This window comes from Oncorhynchus keta, unplaced genomic scaffold (assembly GCF_023373465.1).
Source record: "Oncorhynchus keta strain PuntledgeMale-10-30-2019 unplaced genomic scaffold, Oket_V2 Un_contig_4876_pilon_pilon, whole genome shotgun sequence".
NCBI lineage: Eukaryota > Metazoa > Chordata > Actinopteri > Salmoniformes > Salmonidae > Oncorhynchus > Oncorhynchus keta.
In genome coordinates, this window is record NW_026288008.1 from 38,014 (window position 1) to 51,002 (window position 12,989).

General features: G+C 37.6%; 1 protein-coding gene across 1 annotated transcript in view; it reads left to right on the plus strand.

Moving 5' to 3' along the window:
* Nucleotides 1-12,989, plus strand: part of LOC127924982 (PHD finger protein 21B-like) — a 67,478-nt gene that overhangs the window by 35,420 nt on the left and 19,069 nt on the right. Inside the window, exon 5 of the mRNA XM_052509633.1 lies at nt 1,408-1,430. Within this exon, the coding sequence (XP_052365593.1) occupies nt 1,408-1,430 (23 nt within the window). The remainder of the gene's footprint in view (nt 1-1,407; nt 1,431-12,989) is intronic.

The window sequence follows — 12,989 nt, forward strand, 5'->3', positions numbered from 1 at the left end:
TGGACTGTAATTACACTGCATCCTACTAGACTAGAGCATGGACTGTAATTACACTATACCCTACTAGACTAGAGCATGGACTGTAATTACACTGTATCCTACTAGACTAGAGCATGGACTGTAATTACACTGTATCCTACTAGACTAGAGCATGGACTGTAATTACACTGTATCCTACTAGACTAGAGCATGGACTGTAATTACACTGTATCCTACTAGACTAGAGCATGGACTGTAATTACACTGTACCCTACTAGACTAGAGCATGGACTGTAATCACACTGTATCCTACTAGACTAGAGCATGGACTGTAATTACACTGTATCCTACTAGACTAGAGCATGGACTGTAATAACACTGTATCCTACTAGACTAGAGCATGGACTGTAATTACACTGCATCCTACTAGGCTAGAGCATGGACTGTAATTACACTGTACCCTACTAGACTAGAGCATGGACTGTAATTACAGTGTATCCTACTAGACTAGAGCATGGACTGTAATTACACTGTACCCTACTAGACTAGAGCATGGACTGTAATCACACTGTATCCTACTAGACTAGAGCATGGACTGTAATTACACTGCATCCTACTAGGCTAGAGCATGGACTGTAATTACACTGTACCCTACTAGACTAGAGCATGGACTGTAATTACAGTGTATCCTACTAGACTAGAGCATGGACTGTAATTACACTGTACCCTACTAGACTAGAGCATGGACTGTAATTACACTGTACCCTACTAGACTAGAGCATGGACTGTAATCACACTGTATCCTACTAGACTAGAGCATGGACTGTAATTACACTGTACCCTACTAGACTAGAGCATGGACTGTAATTACACTATATCCTACTAGACTAGAGCATGGACTGTAATTACACTGTATCCTACTAGACTAGAGCATAGACTGTAATTACACTGTACCCTACTAGACTAGAGCATGGACTGTAATTACACTATATCCTACTAGACTAGAGCATGGACTGTAATTACACTGCATCCTACTAGACTAGAGCATGGACTGTAATTACACTATATCCTACTACACTAGAGCATGGACTGTAATTACACTGTATCCTACTAGACTAGAGCATGGACTGTAATTACACTGTATCCTACTAGACTAGAGCATGGACTGTAATTACACTGTATCCTACTAGACTAGAGCATGGACTGTAATTACACTGTACCCTACTAGACTAGAGCATGTCTGTGTCGATATGAGCTGCGTTCCCCAGAACAGAGATGTTGCCGGTCTGTTGCTTAATGTTTCCCGGGTCTAAAACCCTGTTCCTGCACCCCTTCCCCTCTCCGGCCCAAACTGCTGCTCAACCCCCATTGTCTTCACCTGTTGTCAGCTACTAACCTGTTATCTGCTTCCTGTGTTACGCACGCTAGCCACTGGGGACTACAGATGGAAGGTATGTACCGGAGCATGATTACAGCTACGATGTGTCTGACGTAGTAGTTATAGTGGTGTATACTGTAGATAGTGGTGTTGTAGTGTTGTATACTGTAGATAGTGGTGTTATGTACTGTAGATAGTGGTGTTGTAGTGTTGTATACTGTAGATAGTGGTGTTATGTACTGTAGATAGTGGTGTTGTAGTGTTGTATACTGTAGATAGTGGTGTTATGTACTGCAGATAGTGGTGTGGTATACTGTAGATAGTGGTGTTATGTACTGCAGATAGTGGTGTGGTATACTGTAGATAGTGGTGTTGTATACTGTAGATAGTGGTGTTGTATACTGTAGATAGTGGTGTTGTATACTGTAGATAGTGGTGTTGTGGTGTTGTATACTGTAGATAGTGGTGTTATGTACTGCAGATAGTGGTGTTGTATACTGTAGATAGTGGTGTTGTATACTGTAGATAGTGGTGTTGTATACTGTAGATAGTGGTGTTGTATACTGTAGATAGTGGTGTTGTGGTGTTGTATACTGTAGATAGTGGTGTTATGTACTGCAGATAGTGGTGTGGTATACTGTAGATAGTGGTGTTATGTACTGCAGATAGTGGTGTGGTATACTGTAGATAGTGGTGTTGTATACTGTAGATAGTGGTGTTGTGGTGTTGTATACTGTAGATAGTGGTGTTATGTACTGCAGATAGTGGTGTTGTATACTGTAGATAGTGGTGTTGTATACTGTAGATAGTGGTGTTGTAGTGTTGTATACTGTAGATAGTGGTGTTATGTACTGCAGAGTAGTGGTGTTGTATACTGTAGATAGTGGTGTTGTATACTGTAGATAGTGGTGTTGTGGTGTTGTATACTGTAGATAGTGGTGTTGTAGTGTTGTATACTGTAGATAGTGGTGTTGTAGTGTTGTATACTGCAGATAGTGGTGTTGTATACTGTAGATAGTGGTGTTGTAGTGTGGTATACTGTAGATAGTGGTGTTATGTACTGCAGATAGTGGTGTTGTATACTGTAGATAGTGGTGTTGTATACTGTAGATAGTGGTGTTGTAGTGTTGTATACTGTAGATAGTGGTGTTGTAATGTGGTATACTGTAGATAGTGGTGTTGTAATGTGGTATACTGTAGATAGTGGTGTTGTAGTGTTGTATACTGTAGATAGTGGTGTTATGTACTGCAGATAGTGGTGTTGTAATGTGGTATACTGTAGATAGTGGTGTTGTAATGTGGTATACTGTAGATAGTGGTGGTGTGTATACTGTAGATAGTGGTGTTGTAATGTTGTATACTGTAGATAGTGGTGTTGTAATGTGGTATACTGTAGATAGTGGTGTTGTAGTGTTGTATACTGTAGATAGTGGTGTTGTAGTGTTGTATACTGTAGATAGTGGTGTTATGTACTGTAGATAGTGGTGGTGTATACTGTAGATAGTGGTGTTGTATACTGTAGATAGTGGTGTTGTAGTGTTGTATACTGTAGATAGTGGTGTTGTGTACTGCAGATAGTGGTGTTGTAATGTGGTATACTGTAGATAGTGGTGTTGTAATGTGGTATACTGTAGATAGTGGTGTTGTAATGTGGTATACTGTAGATAGTGGTGTTGTAATGTGGTATAGTGTAGATAGTGGTGTTATGTACTGTAGATAGTGGTGTTGTAGTGTTGTATACTGTAGATAGTGGTGTTGTAGTGTTGTATACTGTAGATAGTGGTGTTGTAGTGTTGTATACTGTAGATAGTGGTGTTGTAGTGTTGTATACTGTAGATAGTGGTGTTGTAGTGTGGTATACTGTAGATAGTGGTGTTGTAATGTGGTATACTGTAGATAGTGGTGTTATGTACTGCAGATAGTGGTGTTGTATACTGTAGATAGTGGTGGTGTATACTGTAGATAGTGGTGGTGTATACTGTAGATAGTAGTGTTGTATACTGTAGATAGTGGTGTTGTAATGTGGTATACTGTAGATAGTGGTGTTGTATACTGCAGATAGTGGTGTTGTATACTGTAGATAGTGGTGGTGTATACTGTAGATAGTGGTGTTATGTACTGTAGATAGTGGTGTTATGTACTGTAGATAGTGGTGTTGTATACTGTAGATAGTGGTGTTATGTACTGTAGATAGTGGTGGTGTATACTGTAGATAGTTGTGTTGTATACTGTAGATAGTTGTGTGGTATACTGTAGATAGTGGTGGTGTATACTGTAGATAGTGGTGTTGTATACTGTAGATAGTGGTGGTGTATACTGTAGATAGTAGTGTTGTATACTGTAGATAGTGGTGTTGTAATGTGGTATACTGTAGATAGTGGTGTTGTAGTGTTGTATACTGTAGATAGTGGTGTTATGTACTGTAGATAGTGGTGTTGTAATGTGGTATACTGTAGATAGTGGTGTTGTAGTGTTGTATACTGTAGATAGTGGTGTTGTATACTGTAGATAGTGGTGTTGTAGTGCTGTATACTGTAGATAGTGGTGTTATGTACTGCAGATAGTGGTGTTGTAATGTGGTATACTGTAGATAGTGGTGTTATGTACTGTAGATAGTGGTGTTGTATACTGTAGATAGTGGTGTTGTATACTGTAGATAGTGGTGTTGTAGTGTTGTATACTGTAGATAGTGGTGTTGTAGTGTTGTATACTGTAGATAGTGGTGTTATGTACTGTAGATAGTGGTGTTGTATACTGTAGATAGTGGTGGTGTATACTGGAGATAGTGGTGTTGTAATGTGGTATACTGTAGATAGTGGTGTTGTGGTGTTGTATACTGTAGATAGTGGTGTTGTAATGTGGTATACTGTAGATAGTGGTGTTGTAATGTGGTATACTGTAGATAGTGGTGTTATGTACTGTAGATAGTGGTGTTGTATACTGTAGATAGTGGTGTTGTATACTGTAGATAGTGGTGTTGTAGTGTTGTATACTGTAGATAGTGGTGTTGTAGTGTTGTATACTGTAGATAGTGGTGTTGTATACTGTAGATAGTGGTGGTGTATACTGTAGATAGTGGTGTTGTAATGTGGTATACTGCAGATAGTGGTGTTGTAATGTGGTATACTGTAGATAGTGGTGTTGTAATGTGGTATACTGTAGATAGTGGTGTTATGTACTGTAGATAGTGGTGTTGTAGTGTTGTATACGGTAGATAGTGGTGTTGTAATGTGGTATACTGTAGATAGTGGTGTTATGTACTGTAGATAGTGGTGTTGTATACTGTAGATAGTGGTGTTGTATACTGTAGATAGTGGTGTTGTAGTGTTGTATACTGTAGATAGTGGTGGTGTATACTGTAGATAGTGGTGTTGTAGTGTTGTATACTGTAGATAGTGGTGTTGTAGTGTTGTATACTGTAGATAGTGGTGTTGTAGTGTTGTATACTGTAGATAGTGGTGTTGTATACTGTAGATAGTGGTGTTGTAATGTGGTATACTGTAGATAGTGGTGTTGTATACTGTAGATAGTGGTGTTGTAATGTGGTATACTGTAGATAGTGGTGTTGTAGTGTGGTATACTGTAAATAGTGGTGTTATGTACTGTAGATAGTGGTGTTGTATACTGTAGATAGTGGTGTTGTATACTGTAGATAGTGGTGTTGTAATGTGGTATACTGTAGATAGTGGTGTTATGTACTGTAGATAGTGGTGTTGTATACTGTAGATAGTGGTGTTGTATACTGTAGATAGTGGTGTTGTATACTGTAGATAGTGGTGTTGTAGTGTTGTATACTGTAGATAGTGGTGCTGTAGTGTTGTATACTGTAGATAGTGGTGTTGTAGTGTTGTATACTGTAGATAGTGGTGTTGTAGTGTTGTATACTGTAGATAGTAGTGTTGTAGTGTTGTATACTGTAGATAGTAGTGTTGTAGTGTTGTATACTGTAGATAGTGGTGCTGTAGTGTTGTATACTGTAGATAGTGGTGTTGTAGTGTTGTATACTGTAGATAGTGGTGTTGTAGTGTTGTATACTGTAGATAGTGGTGTTGTATACTGTAGATAGTGGTGTTGTAATGTGGTATACTGTAGATAGTGGTGTTGTATACTGTAGATAGTGGTGTTGTAATGTGGTATACTGTAGATAGTGGTGTTGTAGTGTGGTATACTGTAGATAGTGGTGTTGTAGTGTTGTATACTGCAGATAGTGGTGTTGTAATGTGGTATACTGTAGATAGTGGTGCTGTAATGTGGTATACTGTAGATAGTGGTGTTATGTACTGTAGATAGTGGTGTTGTAGTGTTGTATACTGTAGATAGTGGTGTTGTAATGTGGTATACTGTAGATAGTGGTGTTATGTACTGTAGATAGTGGTGTTGTATACTGTAGATAGTGGTGTTGTAGTGTTGTATACTGTAGATAGTGGTGTTGTAGTGTTGTATACTGTAGATAGTGGTGTTGTATACTGTAGATAGTGGTGTTGTAATGTGGTATACTGTAGATAGTGGTGTTATATACTGTAGATAGTGGTGTTGTAATGTGGTATACTATAGATAGTGGTGTTGTAGTGTGGTATACTGTAGATAGTGGTGTTGTATACTGTAGATAGTAGTGTTGTAGTGTTGTATACTGTAGATAGTGGTGTTGTAGTGTTGTATACTGTAGATAGTGGTGTTGTAGTGTTGTATACTGTAGATAGTGGTGTTGTAGTGTTGTATACTGTAGATAGTGGTGTTGTATACTGTAGATAGTGGTGTTGTAGTGTTGTATACTGTAGATAGTGGTGTTGTAGTGTTGTATACTGTAGATAGTGGTGTTATGTACTGCAGATAGTGGTGTTGTATACTGTAGATAGTGGTGTGGTATACTGTAGATAGTAGTGTTGTAGTGTTGTATACTGTAGATAGTGGTGTTGTAGTGTTGTATACTGTAGATAGTGGTGTTGTAGTGTTGTATACTGTAGATAGTGGTGTTGTAGTGTTGTATACTGTAGATAGTGGTGTTGTATACTGTAGATAGTGGTGTTGTAATGTGGTATACTGTAGATAGTGGTGTTGTAGTGTGGTATACTGTAGATAGTGGTGTTGTAGTGTTGTATACTGCAGATAGTGGTGTTGTAATGTGGTATACTGTAGATAGTGGTGCTGTAATGTGGTATACTGTAGATAGTGGTGTTATGTACTGTAGATAGTGGTGTTGTAGTGTTGTATACTGTAGATAGTGGTGTTGTAATGTGGTATACTGTAGATAGTGGTGTTATGTACTGTAGATAGTGGTGTTGTATACTGTAGATAGTGGTGTTGTAGTGTTGTATACTGTAGATAGTGGTGTTGTAGTGTTGTATACTGTAGATAGTGGTGTTGTATACTGTAGATAGTGGTGTTGTAATGTGGTATACTGTAGATAGTGGTGTTATATACTGTAGATAGTGGTGTTGTAATGTGGTATACTATAGATAGTGGTGTTGTAGTGTGTATACTGTAGATAGTGGTGTTGTATACTGTAGATAGTAGTGTTGTAGTGTTGTATACTGTAGATAGTGGTGTTGTAGTGTTGTATACTGTAGATAGTGGTGTTGTAGTGTTGTATACTGTAGATAGTGGTGTTGTAGTGTTGTATACTGTAGATAGTGGTGTTGTAGTGTTGTATACTGTAGATAGTGGTGTTATGTACTAGTGGTGTTGTATACTGTAGATAGTGTATACTGTAGTGTTGTTGTATACTGTAGATAGTGGTGTGTAGTGTTGTATACTGTAGATAGTGGTGTTGTAGTGTTGTATACTGTAGATAGTGGTGTTGTAGTGTTGTATACTGTAGATAGTGGTGTTGTATACTGTAGATAGTGGTGTTGTAGTGTTGTATACTGTAGATAGTGGTGTTGTTGTATACTGTAGATAGTGGTGTTGTAGTGTTGTATACTGTAGATAGTGGTGTTGTGGTGTTGTATACTGTAGATAGTGGTGTTGTATACTGTAGATAGTGTGTGTTGTATACTGTAGATAGTGGTGTTGTAGTGTTGTATACTGTAGATAGTGGTGTTGTAATGTGGTATACTGTAGATAGTGGTGTTATGTACTGTAGATAGTGGTGTTGTATACTGTAGATAGTGGTGTTGTATACTGTAGATAGTGGTGTTGTAGTGTTGTATACTGTAGATAGTGGTGTGTGTGTATACTGTAGATAGTGGTGTTGTAGTGTTGTATACTGTAGATAGTGGTGTTGTAGTGTTGTATACTGTAGATAGTGGTGTTGTAGTGTTGTATACTGTAGATAGTGGTGTTGTATACTGTAGATAGTGGTGTTGTAATGTGGTATACTGTAGATAGTGGTGTTGTATACTGTAGATAGTGGTGTTGTAATGTGGTATACTGTAGATAGTGGTGTTGTAGTGTTGTATACTGTAGATAGATGTGTTGTATTGTAGATAGTGGTGTTGTATACTGTAGATAGTGGTGTTGTGTGTGGTATACTGTAGATAGTGGTGTTGTATACTGTAGATAGTGGTGTTGTATACTGTAGATAGTGGTGTTGTATACTGTAGATGGTGTGGTGTTGTATACTGTAGATAGTGGTGTTGTAGTGTTGTATACTGTAGATAGTGGTGTTGTAGTGTTGTATACTGTAGATAGTGGTGTTGGTGTTGTATACTGTAGATAGTGGTGTTGTAGTGTTGTATACTGTAGATAGTGGTGTTGTAGTGTTGTATACTGTAGATAGTAGTGTTGTAGTGTTGTATACTGTAGATAGTGGTGCTGTAGTGTTGTATACTGTAGATAGTGGTGTTGTAGTGTTGTATACTGTAGATAGTGGTGTTGTAGTGTTGTATACTGTAGATAGTGGTGTTGTATACTGTAGATAGTGGTGTTGTAATGTGGTATACTGTAGATAGTGGTGTTGTATACTGTAGATAGTGGTGTTGTAATGTGGTATACTGTAGATAGTGGTGTTGTAGTGTGGTATACTGTAGATAGTGGTGTTGTAGTGTTGTATACTGTAGATAGTGGTGTTGTAATGTGGTATACTGTAGATAGTGGTGCTGTAATGTGGTATACTGTAGATAGTGGTGTTATACTGTAGATAGTGGTGTTGTTGTTGTATACTGTAGATAGTGGTGTTGTAATGTGGTATACTGTAGATAGTGGTGTTATGTGTAGATAGTGGTGTTGTATACTGTAGATAGTGGTGTTGTAGTGTTGTATACTGTAGATAGTGGTGTTGTAGTGTTGTATACTGTAGATAGTGGTGTTGTATACTGTAGATAGTGGTGTTGTAATGTGGTATACTGTAGATAGTGGTGTTATATACTGTAGATAGTGGTGTTGTAATGTGGTATACTGTAGATAGTGGTGTTGGTGTATACTGTAGATAGTGTTGTAATTGTATACTGTAGATAGTGTTGTAGTGTTGTATACTGTAGATAGTGGTGTTGTAGATGTTGTATACTGTAGATAGTGGTGTTGTAGTGTTGTATACTGTAGATAGTGGTGTTGTAGTGTTGTATACTGTAGATAGTGGTGTTGTATACTGTAGATAGTGGTGTTGTAGTGTTGTATACTGTAGATAGTGGTGTTGATAGTGGTGTTGTATACTGTAGATAGTGGTGTGTACTGCAGATAGTGGTGTTGTATACTGTAGATAGTGGTGTTGTATACTGTAGATAGTAGTGTTGTAGTGTTGTATACTGTAGATAGTGGTGTTGTAGTGTTGTATACTGTAGATAGTGGTGTTGTAGTGTTGTATACTGTAGATAGTGGTGTTGTAGTGTTGTATACTGTAGATAGTGTGTTGTAGTGTATACTGTAGATAGTGGTGTTGTAATGTGGTATACTGTAGATAGTGGTGTTGTAGTGTGTATACTGTAGATAGTGGTGTTGTAGTGTTGTATACTGTAGATAGTGGTGTTGTAATGTGGTATACTGTAGATAGTGGTGTTGTAATGTGGTATACTGTAGATAGTGGTGTTGTATACTGTAGATAGTGGTGTTGTAGTGTTGTATACTGTAGATAGTGGTGTTGTAGTGTTGTATACTGTAGATAGTGGTGTTGTAGTGTTGTATACTGTAGATAGTGGTGTTGTATACTGTAGATAGTGGTGTGGTGTTGTATACTGTAGATAGTGGTGTTGTAGTGTTGTATACTGTAGATAGTGGTGTTGTATACTGTAGATAGTGGTGTTGTAATGTGGTATACTGTAGATAGTGTGTGTGGTATACTTAGATAGTGGTGTTGTAATGTGGTATACTGTAGATAGTGGTGTTGTAGTGTGGTATACTGTAGATAGTGGTGTTGTATACTGTAGATAGTGGTGTTGTAGTGTTGTATACTGTAGATAGTGGTGTTGTATACTGTGTTGTATACTGTAGATAGTGGTGTTGTAGTGTTGTATACTGTAGATAGTGGTGTTGTAGTGTTGTATACTGTAGATAGTGGTGTTGTAGTGTTGTATACTGTAGATAGTGGTGTTGTAGTGTTGTATACTGTAGATAGTGGTGTTGTATACTGTAGATAGTGGTGTTGTATACTGTGTGTATACTGTAGATAGTGGTGTTGTAGTGTTGTATACTGTAGATAGTGGTGTTGTAGTGTTGTATACTGTAGATAGTGGTGTTTGTAGTGTTGTATACTGTAGATAGTGGTGTTGTATACTGTAGATAGTGGTGTGGTGTGTATACTGTAGATAGTGGTGTTGTAGTGTTGTATACTGTAGTATACTGGTGTTGTTATGTACTGTAGATAGTGGTGTTGTAGATGTTGTATACTGTAGATAGTGGTGTTGTAGTGTTGTATACTGTAGATAGTGGTGTTGTATACTGTAGATAGTGGTGTTGTAATGTGGTATACTGTAGATAGTGGTGTTGTAGTGTGGTATACTGTAGATAGTGGTGTTGTAATGTGGTATACTGTAGATAGTGGTGTTATGTACTGTAGATAGTGGTGTTGTATACTGTAGATAGTGGTGTTGTATACTGTAGATAGTGGTGTTGTATACTGTAGATAGTGGTGTTGTATACTGTAGATAGTGGTGTTGTATACTGTAGATAGTGGTGTTGTAGTGTTGTATACTGTAGATAGTGGTGCTGTAGTGTTGTATACTGTAGATAGTGGTGTTGTAGTGTTGTATACTGTAGATAGTGGTGTTGTATACTGTAGATAGTGTGTTGTAATGTGTATACTGTAGATAGTGGTGTTGTATACTGTAGATAGTGGTGTTGTAATGTGGTATACTGTAGATAGTGGTGTTGTAGTGTTGTATACTGTAGAGTGGTGTTGTAGTGTTGTATACTGTAGATAGTGGTGTTGTATACTGTAGATAGTGGTGTTGTATACTGTAGATAGTGGTGTTGTAGTGTTGTATACTGTAGATAGTGGTGTTGTAGTGTTGTATACTGTAGATAGTGGTGTTGTAGTGTTGTATACTGTAGATAGTGGTGTTGTAGTGTTGTATACTGTAGATAGTGGTGTGTGTGTTGTATACTGTAGATAGTGGTGTTGTAATGTGGTATACTGTAGATAGTGGTGTTGTAGTGTTGTATACTGTAGATAGTGGTGTTGTAGTGTTGTATACTGTAGATAGTGGTGTTGTATACTGTAGATAGTGGTGTTGTAATGTGGTATACTGTAGATAGTGGTGTTGTATACTGTAGATAGTGGTGTTGTAATGTTGTATACTGTAGATAGTGGTGTTGTAGTGTTGTATACTGTAGATAGTGGTGTTGTATACTGTAGATAGTGGTGTTGTAATGTGGTATACTGTAGATAGTGGTGTTGTAATGTGTTGTATACTGTAGATAGTAGTGTTGTACTGTAGATAGTGGTGTGTAATGTGTATACTGTAGATAGTGGTGTGTAGTGGTGTGTATACTGTAGATAGTGGTGTTGTAGTGTTGTATACTGTAGATAGTGGTGTTGTAGTGTTGTATATGTAGATAGTGGTGTTGTAGTGTGTTGTAGTGTTGTATACTGTAGATAGTGGTGTTGTAGTGTTGTATACTGGTGATTGTGGTGTTGTATACTGTAGATAGTGGTGTTGTAGTGTTGTATACTGTAGATAGTGGTGTTGTAGTGTTGTATACTGTAGATAGTGGTGTTGTTGTGTGGATACTGTAGATAGTGGTGTGTATACTGTAGATAGTGGTGTTGTAGTGTTGTATACTGTAGATAGTGGTGTTGTAATGTGTTGTATACTGTAGATAGTGGTGTTGTAGTGTTGTATACTGTAGATAGTGGTGTTGTAGTGTTGTATACTGTAGATAGTGGTGTTGTATACTGTAGATAGTGGTGTTGTAGTGTTGTATACTGTAGATAGTGTGTGTGGTGTATACTGTAGACTGTAGTGGTGTTGTAGTGTTGTATACTGTAGATAGTGGTGTTGTAGTGTTGTATACTGTAGATAGTGGTGTTGTAGTGGTGTTGTTGTATACTGTAGATAGTGGTGTTGTATACTGTAGATAGTGGTGTTGGTGTTGTATACTGTAGATAGTGGTGTTGTAGTGTTGTATACTGTAGATAGTGGTGTTGTATGTTGTATACTGTAGATAGTGGTGTGTTGTATACTGTAGATAGTGGTGTTGTAGTGTTGTATACTGTAGATAGTGGTGTTGTATACTGTAGATAGTGGTGTTGTAATGTGGTATACTGTAGATAGTGGTGGTATACTGTAGATAGTGGTGTTGTATACTGTAGATAGTGGTGTGTTGTATACTGTAGATAGTAGTGGTGTTGTTAGATAGTGGTGTTGTATACTGTAGATAGTGGTGTTGTAGTGTTGTATACTGTAGATAGTGTGTGTATACTTAGATAGTGTTGTATACTGTAGATAGTGGTGTGGTGTTGTATACTGTAGATAGTGGTGTTGATAAGTGTTGTATACTGTAGATAGTGGTGTTGTAGTGTTGTATACTGTAGATAGTGGTGTTGTATACTGTAGATAGTGGTGTTGTATACTGTAGATAGTGTGTGGTATACTGTAGATAGTGGTGTTGTAGTGTTGTATACTGTAGATAGTGGTGTTGTAGTGTGTATACTGTAGATAGTGGTGTTGTATACTGTAGATAGTGGTTGTAGTGTTGTATACTGTAGATAGTGGTGTTGTAGTGTTGTATACTGTAGATAGTGTGTGTTGTAGTGTTGTATACTGTAGATAGTGGTGTTGTAGTGTTGTATACTGTAGATAGTGGTGTTGTAGTGTTGTATACTGTAGATAGTGGTGTTGTGTGTTGTATACTGTAGATAGTGGTGTTGTAATGTTGTATACTGTAGATAGTGGTGTTGTATACTGTAGATAGTGGTGTTGTGTATACTGTAGATAGTGGTGTTGTAGTGTTGTATACTGTAGATAGTGGTGTTGTAGTGTTGTATACTGTAGATAGTGGTGTTGTATACTGTAGATAGTGGTGTTGTAATGTGGTATACTGTAGATAGTGGTGTTGTATACTGTAGATAGTGGTGTTGTAATGTGGTATACTGTAGATAGTGGTGTTGTAGTGTGGTATACTGTAGATAGTGGTGTTGTAAGTGTTGTATACTGTAGATAGTGGTGTTGTAATGTGGTATACTGTAGATAGTGGTGCTGTTGTATACTGTAGATAGTGGTGTTATGTACTGTAGATAGTGGTGTTGTATACTGTAGAT